The sequence below is a fragment of the Semicossyphus pulcher genome, unplaced genomic scaffold, assembly GCF_022749685.1.
Source record: "Semicossyphus pulcher isolate SPU_LCO1_2020_fin unplaced genomic scaffold, fSemPul1.0.p SCAF_25, whole genome shotgun sequence".
Taxonomy (NCBI): Eukaryota; Metazoa; Chordata; class Actinopteri; order Labriformes; family Labridae; genus Semicossyphus; species Semicossyphus pulcher.
Window position 1 is genome coordinate 7771800 of NW_027211699.1, and position 12161 is coordinate 7783960.

At 41.0% G+C, this 12161-nt stretch overlaps 2 protein-coding genes across 2 annotated transcripts in view; one reads left to right on the plus strand and one right to left on the minus strand.

The window, feature by feature from the left end:
* The window catches only part of grb2b (growth factor receptor-bound protein 2b), a 32682-nt gene extending 27552 nt beyond the window's left edge, over window positions 1-5130 (minus strand). The window contains exons 1-2 of the mRNA XM_069675916.1: window positions 4977-5130; window positions 3147-3404 (exon numbers count right to left, since the gene is read on the minus strand). Of these exons, the coding sequence (XP_069532017.1) occupies window positions 3147-3224 (78 nt within the window). The 5' untranslated portion in view covers window positions 3225-3404; window positions 4977-5130. The remainder of the gene's footprint in view (window positions 1-3146; window positions 3405-4976) is intronic.
* Window positions 5131-6441: 1311 nt separating this feature from the next.
* On the plus strand, window positions 6442-7886 carry mchr1b (melanin-concentrating hormone receptor 1b). The gene is made up of 2 exons (XM_069676386.1): window positions 6442-6502; window positions 6853-7886. Exons 1-2 carry the CDS (start codon window positions 6442-6444, stop codon window positions 7884-7886), a joined length of 1095 nt encoding a protein of 364 aa, XP_069532487.1.
* Window positions 7887-12161: the final 4275 nt, after the last annotated feature.

The following is a 12161-nucleotide window of genomic DNA, read 5'->3' on the forward strand; positions in this document are numbered from 1 at the left end:
CAAACGTCGGGTAGATTCATAGGGTATTAAAAAAAGTGAACTGGTCCTTTGGGCAAAGAAGCCAACAAATGCTTCATATGAATCGTGGACAGGCCTGGAGGCAACATTTATGCAGGCTTTCCTTTTCAATTTATGATTCATTCGCAGTCCAAAAATAACTTGTTAAGAGTTTCTTGCAGCTTTTAAGATGCACGAACAGTTATGCTACTAAATATCTGGGTTAAACATGCAAGACCAGGATGTAGAAATATTCAAACTTTACATATCGTAGGCCTATCGTAGGGTACATGATGTATCACAGTTCTGCTTTTTTTACAATCGTTCAATTGATTTTTGTCTCGTTAGGGCATTCTGTCTTTCCGTCAGCGCTGCTTTTCCAGAATATAAGGCACTGTTTGAGCAGACCAGGAAAATTACAAACCATGCATGCTTTGTAAATCAGAAGAGAAACACTGACTTTTTCATGAGGCCACAAACTTAATTGTTTGTCTGTTTTGATTAACTTTCATATCAATAAAACAATACAGCTTTTATAAGTAGCAGAAACAGATGCTGCTGAAAACTAATCGCAGAAATATTGACTGACTTTTTGCAATTATGACTCCTACTGGTATATGTACAGCCTTTTAAAGTGTATGATTTAAATTTTCCCCTAGGTTTGGTGTTTAGAATACTTGTAGAATCAGCACCTCATTATCAGGATAGTATTGAATCGTTCGATAAACATACCGTCCAAGCCCTTACATATAGTGGCATTTACTGTATCTGTTAATATAGTTATGATATGGGCGCCGGTTTAGCTCGAAAGTTATATCGTGCGTCCCGTGTGCGGAGGCTTTGCCACATATCGTCCCCACTCTCTCTGCCCCTGTTTCGGACACTATACATTGTACTCTCTCTTAATAATAAAACAATTATATATACTGTGACAAAATAAAGATGGCCGTCTATAAAAGCTATATTAATGAAACAGAATCAATCAATGTTGTGTTTGTTGAGCCTCAGGCGTAGATCCAAAGCAGAGCTACACGCATATGATGAGACTGAAAGTGGAGAATAAAGTTTGAGTAATTACTTTTTAGTCATTCTTGTAAAACTACCACAATTAAAACCTGCTTAATGTTTTCTACACATGCAGAAGCTTTTGCAGAGAGCGCTGCCGTGAACAGGATAGAAAACGCCTTCAATGCATCTTGTAAGGAAGGAAACATACTGAGAACTGTAAGCACTGTCATTCTGAACCATTGGGGAACTGAAAAGATAGAGATACCAGACATGTGATTTCAGATAACAATATTAACTTAGTCTAAACTATTGATGTAACAATATGCACATCCCATATATAAAGACGTCAACTAAAGAAATAAATTAGCTGGGGAATTTGGCATTCACATCTTGGCTGGAACTTTGCCATCTGCGAAAAAGTTTTGAGACAGCTAGCAGTTGAAATTAGAGGGAAAGTACAGCACTTCTTCTTCTCATATGCAAATTTAATAAGAACCCATATTAAGCTCAGTGTTTCCTAAGCTGACTCTCCCTCCCTCCTCTCTCTTCGCCCCCCTGGTGAGATAAGACATCTTTTCAAAACTCCTTATTCAAATCTCTTATTCAGGAGAAAAAACACAGCACTCCTGCCCTGACGGAACAGCCAACTCACACACGACAGCCGGCTTTTATATTGCATAAGCACAGTATATTATATGACAGTATAAAGTCAAGGTGCTTGATCATATTGATACAAAGGCCCTCCAGAGTTAAGATGAAGATTCTGGAGGAGGAATAATCTAGTATAAGAATTCTTATTGGCAGTAGTTTTGCTGTAAAGAAGTGCTGCACATAACGACGTACGTTTATATCAATCTGATGGTCATTTTATATATAAAGCAACAGTTGGCGAGTATTTTTCTGTAGGTGCAGATATCAATAAGCCAACTGATAACTACAACTCTTGTGTGTCAGCATATTTAGTCACAGCCTTAGTAGTAACATCATGACAACATTAATTTTAATTTAAACTGGATAATTAACTACATATATTTAATATCATTAAATATAAATTATGTTTATGTTCAGTTGCACCACAACAGCTTTCCATCTACCTGCATGTCTGCCAAACCAGATGTTGCCCGTGAAAACAGTTTACTGTTATGATCAGAAACAGGCGGACAGGTTACAGTGAAAATACACAAAGCTGTGTGCTCCTTTCGAAATGTATCTTTTACAAAGAGGCTATTCACTCTGTTATCGGCCAGCTGCTCAAGACACGGTTTCCGAGAACCGTTTTAACGGCAGGCATCTTTTTTTAAGGACTGACCTGAAAGCCACAGGGGAGAAAATAATTCCCAAGTCATGCATGATCAAAAGAATGCTAAAAAGTCAGTATTTAGCTACACACGTTTTCCTTGAAAATGCGGAGAGATGTGAAGGTTTGTATCATTTTTTCTGCACTCTCGCCTCTTTCTGTCCTGACTACAAACAGAGGGATTATGATGATTGAATTTAAATCCAAAGAGAATCGCTTCCTAGAAAAAAATTGCAGTATGTACTTCCTAATATCTTGGCTATCTCATCAAGGTCGTGAGTGACACAAATGCTTTTCAGGCAACCAGAAAGCACAAGGCTTTGAATAAGCCTCTCATGCCTGGGGATCTGGGTTTCACAGAGAGCACTTTAGATAGTTCATAATGGAACAAAAACCCCACATCTTTAGCCTCTTTGATCATTGGGACCTTCCACAGTCATACAAAGGGCAGCAGCATCTAGGACTTAAAAATGTTGTTTTTCTGTTGCCCCATGTAATTACCATTGGTATCATAACATGATGCAGTATGTTTTAGAGCTAACAGCGCAGGACGACTGATATTCTTCTCTTTTTTAACGTGGTTTAACTTTAAAAGGAACATCTGGCAATGTTTAATATGAATGAAAAAGAACACACAGATCTCGATAAAAAACAGATTACTCTGTAGCTTCAACCATGTGATGATTTAAATCCTACACCTAAAACGCTCTCTCCTGTTGCTGCCACTTTGATTCAATACAGCACAGAATATGATTAACCACACAGGAAATGGACCCAGGCATTTCATAATTATGAGTAATGCAGACAAGCCTCAACCTTCAATGTTCAAATAGTCATCTCTTACCTTAAGGACTTCGCCACGCTTGAAACTAAGCTCATCATCAGCAGTTGCTTTAAAATCGTATTTGGCAATGGCCTCCATGTCTGTTGTTGTTGTTTCGTGCTGATAAACTGCTTGGCTGTTGTGTTTCAGGGACTGAATAAAAAATAAAAACACGTATCCAGGCTCCTGCAGCCAGATGCTTTTCTCCCGAGTCTCTCCTCCCGTCTGTGACCCGCTCCTTTAGGGCTTAGACCTCACATAAAGGTTACAGTAAGGTACCTGCAAACAAGAGACAAGGAGGTACCCAATCAGACTTAGATGTAGTGAAGAGAAACTACCGCACAGCCAAGGAAAGATTGGTAGTTAATTAGGCATACTGGTTTGTTTATTCTAAGACATGACTATCTTAAACATAAAAAGATTACGATGACCTAAATAAATCCTAGAGACAAATTTTGTTTGGTCTGAACCTTGAGAACATCTGGAAAATGCTAAATTGATTTCCCCTTCATGTTTACTTTGTGCTTGTTTGAATACATCCAAGTTGTACCCATAAAATGTTTATATAATTGATTCCTGTAATTATGAGAATGTTATTTTGTGGTCTAGAGGTCACATGCTGCGTTCTCTTGAGATTTTATGTATAAATATATTACACATGTAAAGAGGGGTTTAGGCCTGCAACTCTGGCTAACACTCAAGCACAACAGGTTATGGATGCAAAGTTCACCACAATCAACGATCATTTCTCCAGAGTCTTGACAGCCAACCACCTGGCTCAGACTCAGATAAGTCAGTAGCCTTCTTAAGCAGAGCTGACACTGATACTCTGGCTAAACCGACAGTTGCAGAGTTACAGAGTTAAATGGATAAAGCTACGTTATCTCATTAAGTTGTTTGCTAATATGACACCGTGCAGATCTGAGGGGTTCACGCTAATAGAGCTCTACGTCGAGTAAGGCCATTAAATCTGACAGCCTGACAGGCAGGCAGGTGACAAAACCAAAACCAAAACAATAATAATCTTATTGACAAATGCAAACTTTCTGGTTACTGGTTACTGGTACTTAAAAAAATGTTATCTTTGTTAGTTAGATCAGAAGATGTATCACGCATATTCTAGAAAAGTAATTGGACAGTAAGTTCTTAAATGTGACTGCAGCCATTGTTTACAGTACAACTGTCAACAACTCAACTATGGCCTCTATAACCTTACCGAACACAACAAAGCACATCATCGGTGACTAAAGTAACGTTACTTAGGACAAAGTAATGAAAAGGGAAGCTGAATTCCACAGGAGGGCAGACTGATAACTGATAATTCCCTCAATTTTGCAATACTCCTTGGATTTTATTTTGACTTAACTGTCAGATTTCAACATATAGTAATGTTAATATGCTATTTTACGCACCTAACCGCATTTTAACGGTTCTCCGCGAGCTCGAGAGCATCGAATCTGTTCCAGCTAACAGCCTGCGCCCAGTGCTCTCGAGCGCTCGAGCTAGCTTGCCGGCTAACGGTCGGATAACAATAACTGCGCTGCAGTGGGATTTTCAAACTTAACCCCGTTAATTTATCACAACTGGAAAATTAGAGATGACATTACTCTAAACAAGTACTGAGTTCACAATAAATAACGGGTGTTTATGGACACTCGAGGCCTGAGAGCTAGCTTCACGTTGGCAAATGTGAAAAGGAAGAAAACACCTTTTTTTCATAGCGCGAGCTGTTGTTGCTAGCTTAGTGGCACAGTTAGCCCAGCTAACGTTAGAGAACTTGACTAGCCTGCGTCGCGAAAGGAAAACAAGTACACAACTTTTACCTGAAGAGAAATCATAAGGAAAACTCACCACTCGAGATATTCCGTTTCGATGCTGACACAGTAACAAACAAAAACCCTGTCGTGTAATTATCCACTCCCTGTTTCCTCTTAAGAGGCAGCAAACTGTATGTGTGATGTCGCTTACACCCCGTCCTAGGAGCCTAAATGTAGCTGCTAGCATAAGGTTTACGACGCTTATTTCCGTTTCCTTCCACAGAGCTGGGAGGGTCTGCCTGCTGCTGTGACTGGAGCTCCTCCCCGTCAGTCTGCTCCTCTGGCCTGCCAAACCCACCACATAACTGTTACTGTAGCTACAACTGGCTTTAATTATCCCCCATGTTTATTATAAGTAGGCTAATGCTAATAGGTCTGGATATGATTAGGTAGCTATGTTCTGTGTGGCATAGCTCTATCTATCTATCTATCTATCTATCTATCTGTCTATCTGTCTGTCTGTCTGTCTGTCTTTCTGCCTATATAGCTTCTTAAGAATTACTTTTGACTTTGTTTAAATTTTTTTTAAAACACCATATAAACATCACATTGTAGGGGGTATCTGCTGGTTCTTCTAATCATAGAAAAGTAATCATATTAATAATAATTTAGAGATTTATCCCTGTATATATCATGTAATAAGAGCAGGTAAAAAAAAAGCACACGGGGATACAATTTTAAGTTTTTCTAGACTTTGATTTACAAAAATAAAGTAGCCTATAATACATCTCCTACCCTCACATGTTGCTAGCCAGCAGGGAGTGTATTGACTTTTACCTTTATCCCACTAGTGAACCCATTATTGGTCAAATATTTGGTCTTCTTTTCGTTGTTTTCATTTTTTAGACATCTGCTTTTAATTCTGAGGGGTAGATGTGTTAAAATATTGACAATACTGACATCTAGTGGAGAGACTTGACTTTCGAAAAACAGCGTCAGTGATGGTCTAACTGTGGGATGTAGCAGTACCATAGAGAATATAGTATAGGGACACGGTATAGGACAACTTAGTATGGATCTGTATTTAAGATAGAGACAGTCTGTGGCTGAACAGGTAGGCTAAATCTTTTTTTAAAACTAGGAGGATAACATTGTAAGTATAATATTGGAAAATATGTGTGCATATTGAGTAATTAAGTGTCCTTTAATTGAAGTCAGAGGCTGTTTTAAGACTGGCGGAATGACGAGTTTGTTACGTCGTCTCGTTGTTTTTCTCATGAGGTGCGTTGTTGATGTCGCGCGCAATGAGGGAGTCATCTGGATTGTTACAAACATGCGCGCGGCGTTGCACCTTTGCTGTAATATCTATGGACTAATATTGTCTTCTTAATAATTCAATGTTGCTGTTATAGTGTCCCGTTTCTAACTGGACTTTATTTCGATCCAAAAATTGTTATTTAAGTCTTACCATTATTATTACTATGATTATAATACTATTTTTGTTTTATTTTTTACACTGCTAAGACGTTTAAAAGGTAGACCACCAAAGTGTATTCAGGATGGACTACACTTCAAATTCATCTTTTTCATTCTTCAGTTCGCCTGAGAGTCCAGAAGAAGGTGAGATGTTTCTTCTTTTGAAATTGAAATAAATGTTAGACTCCTTTAATGAACCAAAACTTCTGTGTAACACATGCAAAATGATTGTCAAAAAATTAAAGAATGCTTCAGTCATTTTACATTAAATTCAAGTTTATTTTTATTGCTCCATATTTTATAAAATTAGTTCAGAATGCTTAAAATAAACAAAATATGAAACAGCAAAAGTGTGTAAATAAACAGATTGTTTTTGTCAAATTCTATCTTTTATTTCAGCATAAATGGGAAAATAATATAAAGATTAAGACATGCAGCAGGATTCACTTTGTGTTGTGTTTGTGTGTCTTCTGTTTTGATCTGCTTTTTGCCAGAACATGAGCAACAGTACAACAACGTGCTCATGCCCAGCATCTTTGGTGTCATCTGCTTCTTTGGGATCTTTGGAAACTCCATCGTCATCTACACCATCGTGAAGAAAACCAAGTTCTGCTCCCAGCAAACAGTCCCGGACATATTCATCTTCAGTTTGTCCATCGCTGACCTGCTTTTCCTCCTCGGCATGCCGTTCCTCATCCACCAGCTGGTGGGAAACGGCTCCTGGTGCTTCGGTGCCACCATGTGCACTGTCATCACAGCGCTCGACTCCAACAGCCAGATCGTCAGCACCTACATTCTGACTGTGATGACTCTGGATCGCTACCTGGCCACCGTCCATCCCATCCGCTTCAAGCATGTCCGGACCCCCTGTGTGGCCGGGGCGGCTGTGGCTCTGGTGTGGATCTTCTCTCTGGTCTCCATCACGCCGGTGTGGATGTACACGGGACTCATGCGCCTCAAGGACGGCTCAGTGGGCTGTGCACTCCTGCTGCCAAACCCAGCCACTGACACATACTGGTTCACGCTTTACCAGTTCTTCCTGGCCTTCGCTCTCCCCTGGGTGATCATCTGTGGGGTCTTCTTTAAGATTCTCCAAAACATGTCAGCTACAGTCGCCCCTCTGCCTCAGCGCAGCCTCAGGGTGAGGACGAGGAAGGTCACCCGCATGGCAGTGGCCATATGTCTGGCCTTCTTCACCTGCTGGGCCCCCTACTACATCCTACAGCTGGCCCACCTTGGAGTACAGAGACCCACCTTTGCTTTCATGTACGCCTACAACATTGCAATCAGCTTAGGCTACGCTAACAGCTGCATCAACCCGTTTATTTACATCGTATTGAGTGAAACATTCAAGAGGAAGTTCATTGTTGCAATCCGGCCGAGTCACAGGGTTTTCAGGGTCGCGCCCGCTCTGGCTGATGGCAGCATGAGCCTGAGGATGGCACCAGACAGCGTTCATCCCTCTCACTCGCAGTCCTCAGGGGAGCTGCTTCAAAACATGCTGCCTGTCACTGTGGCTGTGCACTGAGACGGACACTCCACCGCCCATCCATGACCACAGCCAACCCCAATCATCACATCACCACCTGCTGCTGCTGCTGCTCTTATTCCTGCAGCAAAAACCTCATGGAGATAATAAGATTCAAATGTGACTCTGATTTATGTGCCAGGGGATAATCAAATCTGTTAACCTTTCAGTGTGATTAATGGTCACACCGTTTCATCGTAATAAGAGAAGTGGGAAAACAGACGACATCTTGCATCTTGCAAATGACGTTTTTGGACTCAGCAGGCGACAGAAGATCAGACTGAGTCAGCCATTCAATGCTGGAAAACTAATAACACTGATTCATAAGAGAGCATAATGAGTGACTGAAAGCCCCCCGATGTTCACCGTGTGTTTACATCCTGATTTTCCATGGACTTACCTCTCTAATTGAGCTGGAAGAAGGTATTTTAAACAAGATTTTCACTGCAACAAATATGTTTTGGTACTTTGTGTTATTTCCACCATGCAAAAAAAACTCGTCTCTGCAGCTCAACGTGATTTTTAACATCTGACATCATTTTTAAACAGCTTTTTTAAAGAGTGCTTTATTGTGAACGCTGTATTATGTCCTTATGTTTGTCGGCCATGTTTGACAAATATTGTGACTACATATTTGATCGTTGTCAGAACACATTAAAGGAGAAGTTTGGTATTTTTAAACCTGGGCCCCTTTTTTACAACTTTGGGTGTCAAAATGACTCCTGGGAACACAAACTTTTGGAATCGGTCCAGTAGATGTCCTCCGCCGTAGCCGCGATGCAGCCACATGGACTGCAACATAATCCCCTGGGGCAATTGAGCCCAGTCAAAGCACGTCCACTAAATGTGCTTGTTTTTGCCACTGACAGGCTCAGATTCTCCAGTTGTTTGACAACATTACGGAAATGATCCCTACAAAGATCAACCTTTTTTTAAAGATCCTTTTTGTGTAACCAGAAACAGAAGTCTCGCTCAAGGAGAAGTCTCGCTCTGAAATCTCGGGAACTCACGGTGGAAACGTGAGTTAGAGTTGGAGAGAGGATTTGGTAGAGATTGTTGTGTTGGTGTACAGAAAGCGTAGGTTTCCTTTTTCCTCCTCCGGCTGTTGCCCCTCTCTCTCGCTCCTAGCTCTTCGTCCATATACTCTACTATAATAATACTATAATAAAGGGACAGCCATCGAATTCAAATGTCTTCATTTGAAATCAGGTAAATATTCAGGCATGGCTTTTGAATATATTCTTGCTGGAAGTCCTCTGCGTCAGGGGTTCCCAACCCCTGGTCCCGGACCGGTACAGGGCTGGGAAACCCAATAGGTGTCTGTGACATTCCAAACACACGCGGAGTCGCGACTGTGTGAAGTGTGCAACCGTCTAAAGAGACTTCAGAAGTCCAATTCAGCTGGAAAATTCGCGGACCTGGCAACCCTGGCTTCGCTCCCATGAAGCGAACTACACAGCATATGGACACATGACAGCCTGTGGAGACGAAGTTTATACTTTAACTGTGCGACGTTATTGATTCAGGTACGAGCATCAAAACACACACAGGTCTGCATCATATCTGTTCCTCTCCTAACGGCTGTGTCCTCTCTGCGCGGCGTGATAACTCTGATAAACTCCGGCTCATCTCAGTCACAGCGTGTGAAGACGTATTTTATGCTTTATAAAAGGTTTTCACAGAAATATGGGACTGATTGCGACCCTATGAAGTCAGGGACAGAGCCTGAAACACACACAGATCGGTGTCCTCACTGCGCTGCATGATTACAAACTGCTCCCTGCTGGATCACATTATAAATTCAGGTAAACTGCTCTCTGGATCATCTGCCTCTGACCCGCGGCGTCCCTCTCGTCAGCTCGTCCCGTATTAAAAACTTAGATGCAGTCTCCTCACTGAATAAACACAGACACAATCTGTCTGTATTTCCGTGCGTGTGACTGTTATTTATGCGCATGTGTTTCAACCCAAAGTTATAAAAATAAGGCCCAGGTTTAAAAATAGCGAACTTCTCCTTTACGTTTGCGAGTCTTTCTGTAGAGATGTCGGAATCTGCTTGTCACCCTCTAAATGTTGCAACAGTGTCTTTTATTTGCATATAAACTGTGTGTTTGACTGTTTGCCGGCTGCAAAACAGTGACATGAAACTGTGCCTGTGCTGCTCTTGTGATGAAGCTCTTGTGTATCTAACAGATCTATCTATCTGCATGTTTTAACTCTTACATTTTACATCAGGAGACGGAGGACTTTAAAATTAAAAGCTTTCATCACATTTTTTTTTAGTTTGTGTTGAATAATAGATCCTGAATGACAATCTGAGTCTTTAAGGCTCTTGTTTTTTTGCTTTGAAGCTGCTCTGCTTCTTGGTGTCAGCATCAGTGTTGATCCTCCTCCTGCCTCCTGAGTAAAGCAGCATAAGATGGCTCTCACATGATAACTCCTGAATCATAAGGAACCCCCTGACCGCACGACGCTGAAAAACAAAGTCATTTATTTGCTGTGAACCTTTGTGAGGGTTTATCTTTGAGTCAACACTTGAATAGTCTGATTACAAAGCTGCCTGACGTCAAACTCTAATCTTCGTGTGTCCTTGTATCACACTGTTGCTCTGACGCTTTGTGCTGCAGCTGAGGACAGAATAATACTATAATTATGCTCTGATGTATTGTGTGTTTTTAATTAAAGTGTACTAATTAATAAATCGCACCAGCTGATTAGAGTTCAGTTAAGTTTTAACAGCTTCAAACGAGTCGGCTGCGTCTTGAGCTTCAAGTGTCCTTTGTGTTTGAAAGACATGCAGAATATTAAAGTGGAAAAAGTAGGGTAAGGTGGGGGCCATCCTAACAAGCTCGTTCCATAATTTGGGGGCCACCGCTGAAAATGCACGGTGACCCCTGGTTTTCAGCCTCGTCTTAGGAATGACAAGAAGCAGCTGATTAGCCGACCTCAGATACCTCGAGGGGTTATAAACATGCAGGAGGTCAGAGGTGAACAATAAAATCTTAAAATTAAAACGAACAGGGAGCCAGTGGAGGCAGGCCAGGATGGGGGTAATGTGTTCTCGCTTACGGGTGCCTTACAAGACGAGCAGCAGCATTTTGGACCAACTGTAAGCGTGCAAGAGTGGCCAGGTTAACGGCAACATGAGGAGCATGACATGAGCAGTCCAAACAAGTTGAGATAAAAGCGTGAATCATTCGCTCAAAATCATTGAAAAATAAAACCGAGCCTCAAATGATAAAAAACTTTTTGTTTATCTGTTTATCCAGTTTAAAATCACAGTCCATTTAGGCGCCCAGGTCTGAAGGAGGAGCATCACAGGCACCATAACTTCAGTTTTACTTTAACTACAATTTAGAAAATTTAAGACCAACCAGGCTTTGATGTCCTCCAGACACTCCAGCAATGGCTTCAGGGAGCTGCCATCATTTCTTTTAAGTGGTAGGTAAATTTGTCATCCGCATAAAGGTGGTAAGACATGCCATGCTTTTTGAAAATCAGACCCAGAGGGAGGAGGTAAAGGGGAAAAAGAATGAAGAAGAACCAAGAATTGAACCTTGAGGGACTCCACATGGTAGGTGGGCAATAGAGGTTGAACAGTCACTTGGTCTGACTGAGAAACATCTCTCAAACAAATAAGACCTGAACCACTCCAAGGCTGTACCCTTTAAACTGAAGAGGCAACATCTGAAGATTGAGGAGAATAAAACCTCTTCAGAGAGAAAAATCTTGAAGTGTGCCTGAACTTTGCTTTCACGTCACGCTACATCAAAGTCTTCATAAAAGTGGAAACATTAGAATAAAAGCCTGAAGCACTCAAGTGGAGGTGAATCAATGGACTGAGTCCTGAATAGAGCTTCTGTTTGAAGTTCGTGTTAACGTTTTTGAGTTTGAAAGTCAATCTAAAGAGAATGACAGAAAATGAAATGTGTGAAAGGAGAAAAAAAAGACACAAAATGGCAACAGAAAGGTGCACAGTGACACAAAAGGAGCACAGAATCAACAACCAACATCGCCCAGAAGGGAAAGATAACAGGCTCAAAGAGAATGAGAAGATGTACGACAAAAAAAGACACTTAATAGCAACAGATATGCAAATATAAACACACACAAAGAGCAGGGCTGGACAGTAAACATTTTTAGAGTATCTGTACTTTACTTGAGTATTATTTTGGGGGAAACGTATGACTTTTACTCGACTACATCTGAAAGACAAACATCGTACTTTTGACTCTGCTACATTTCTATGAATGTTCTCATTAGTCGCTACTTTTG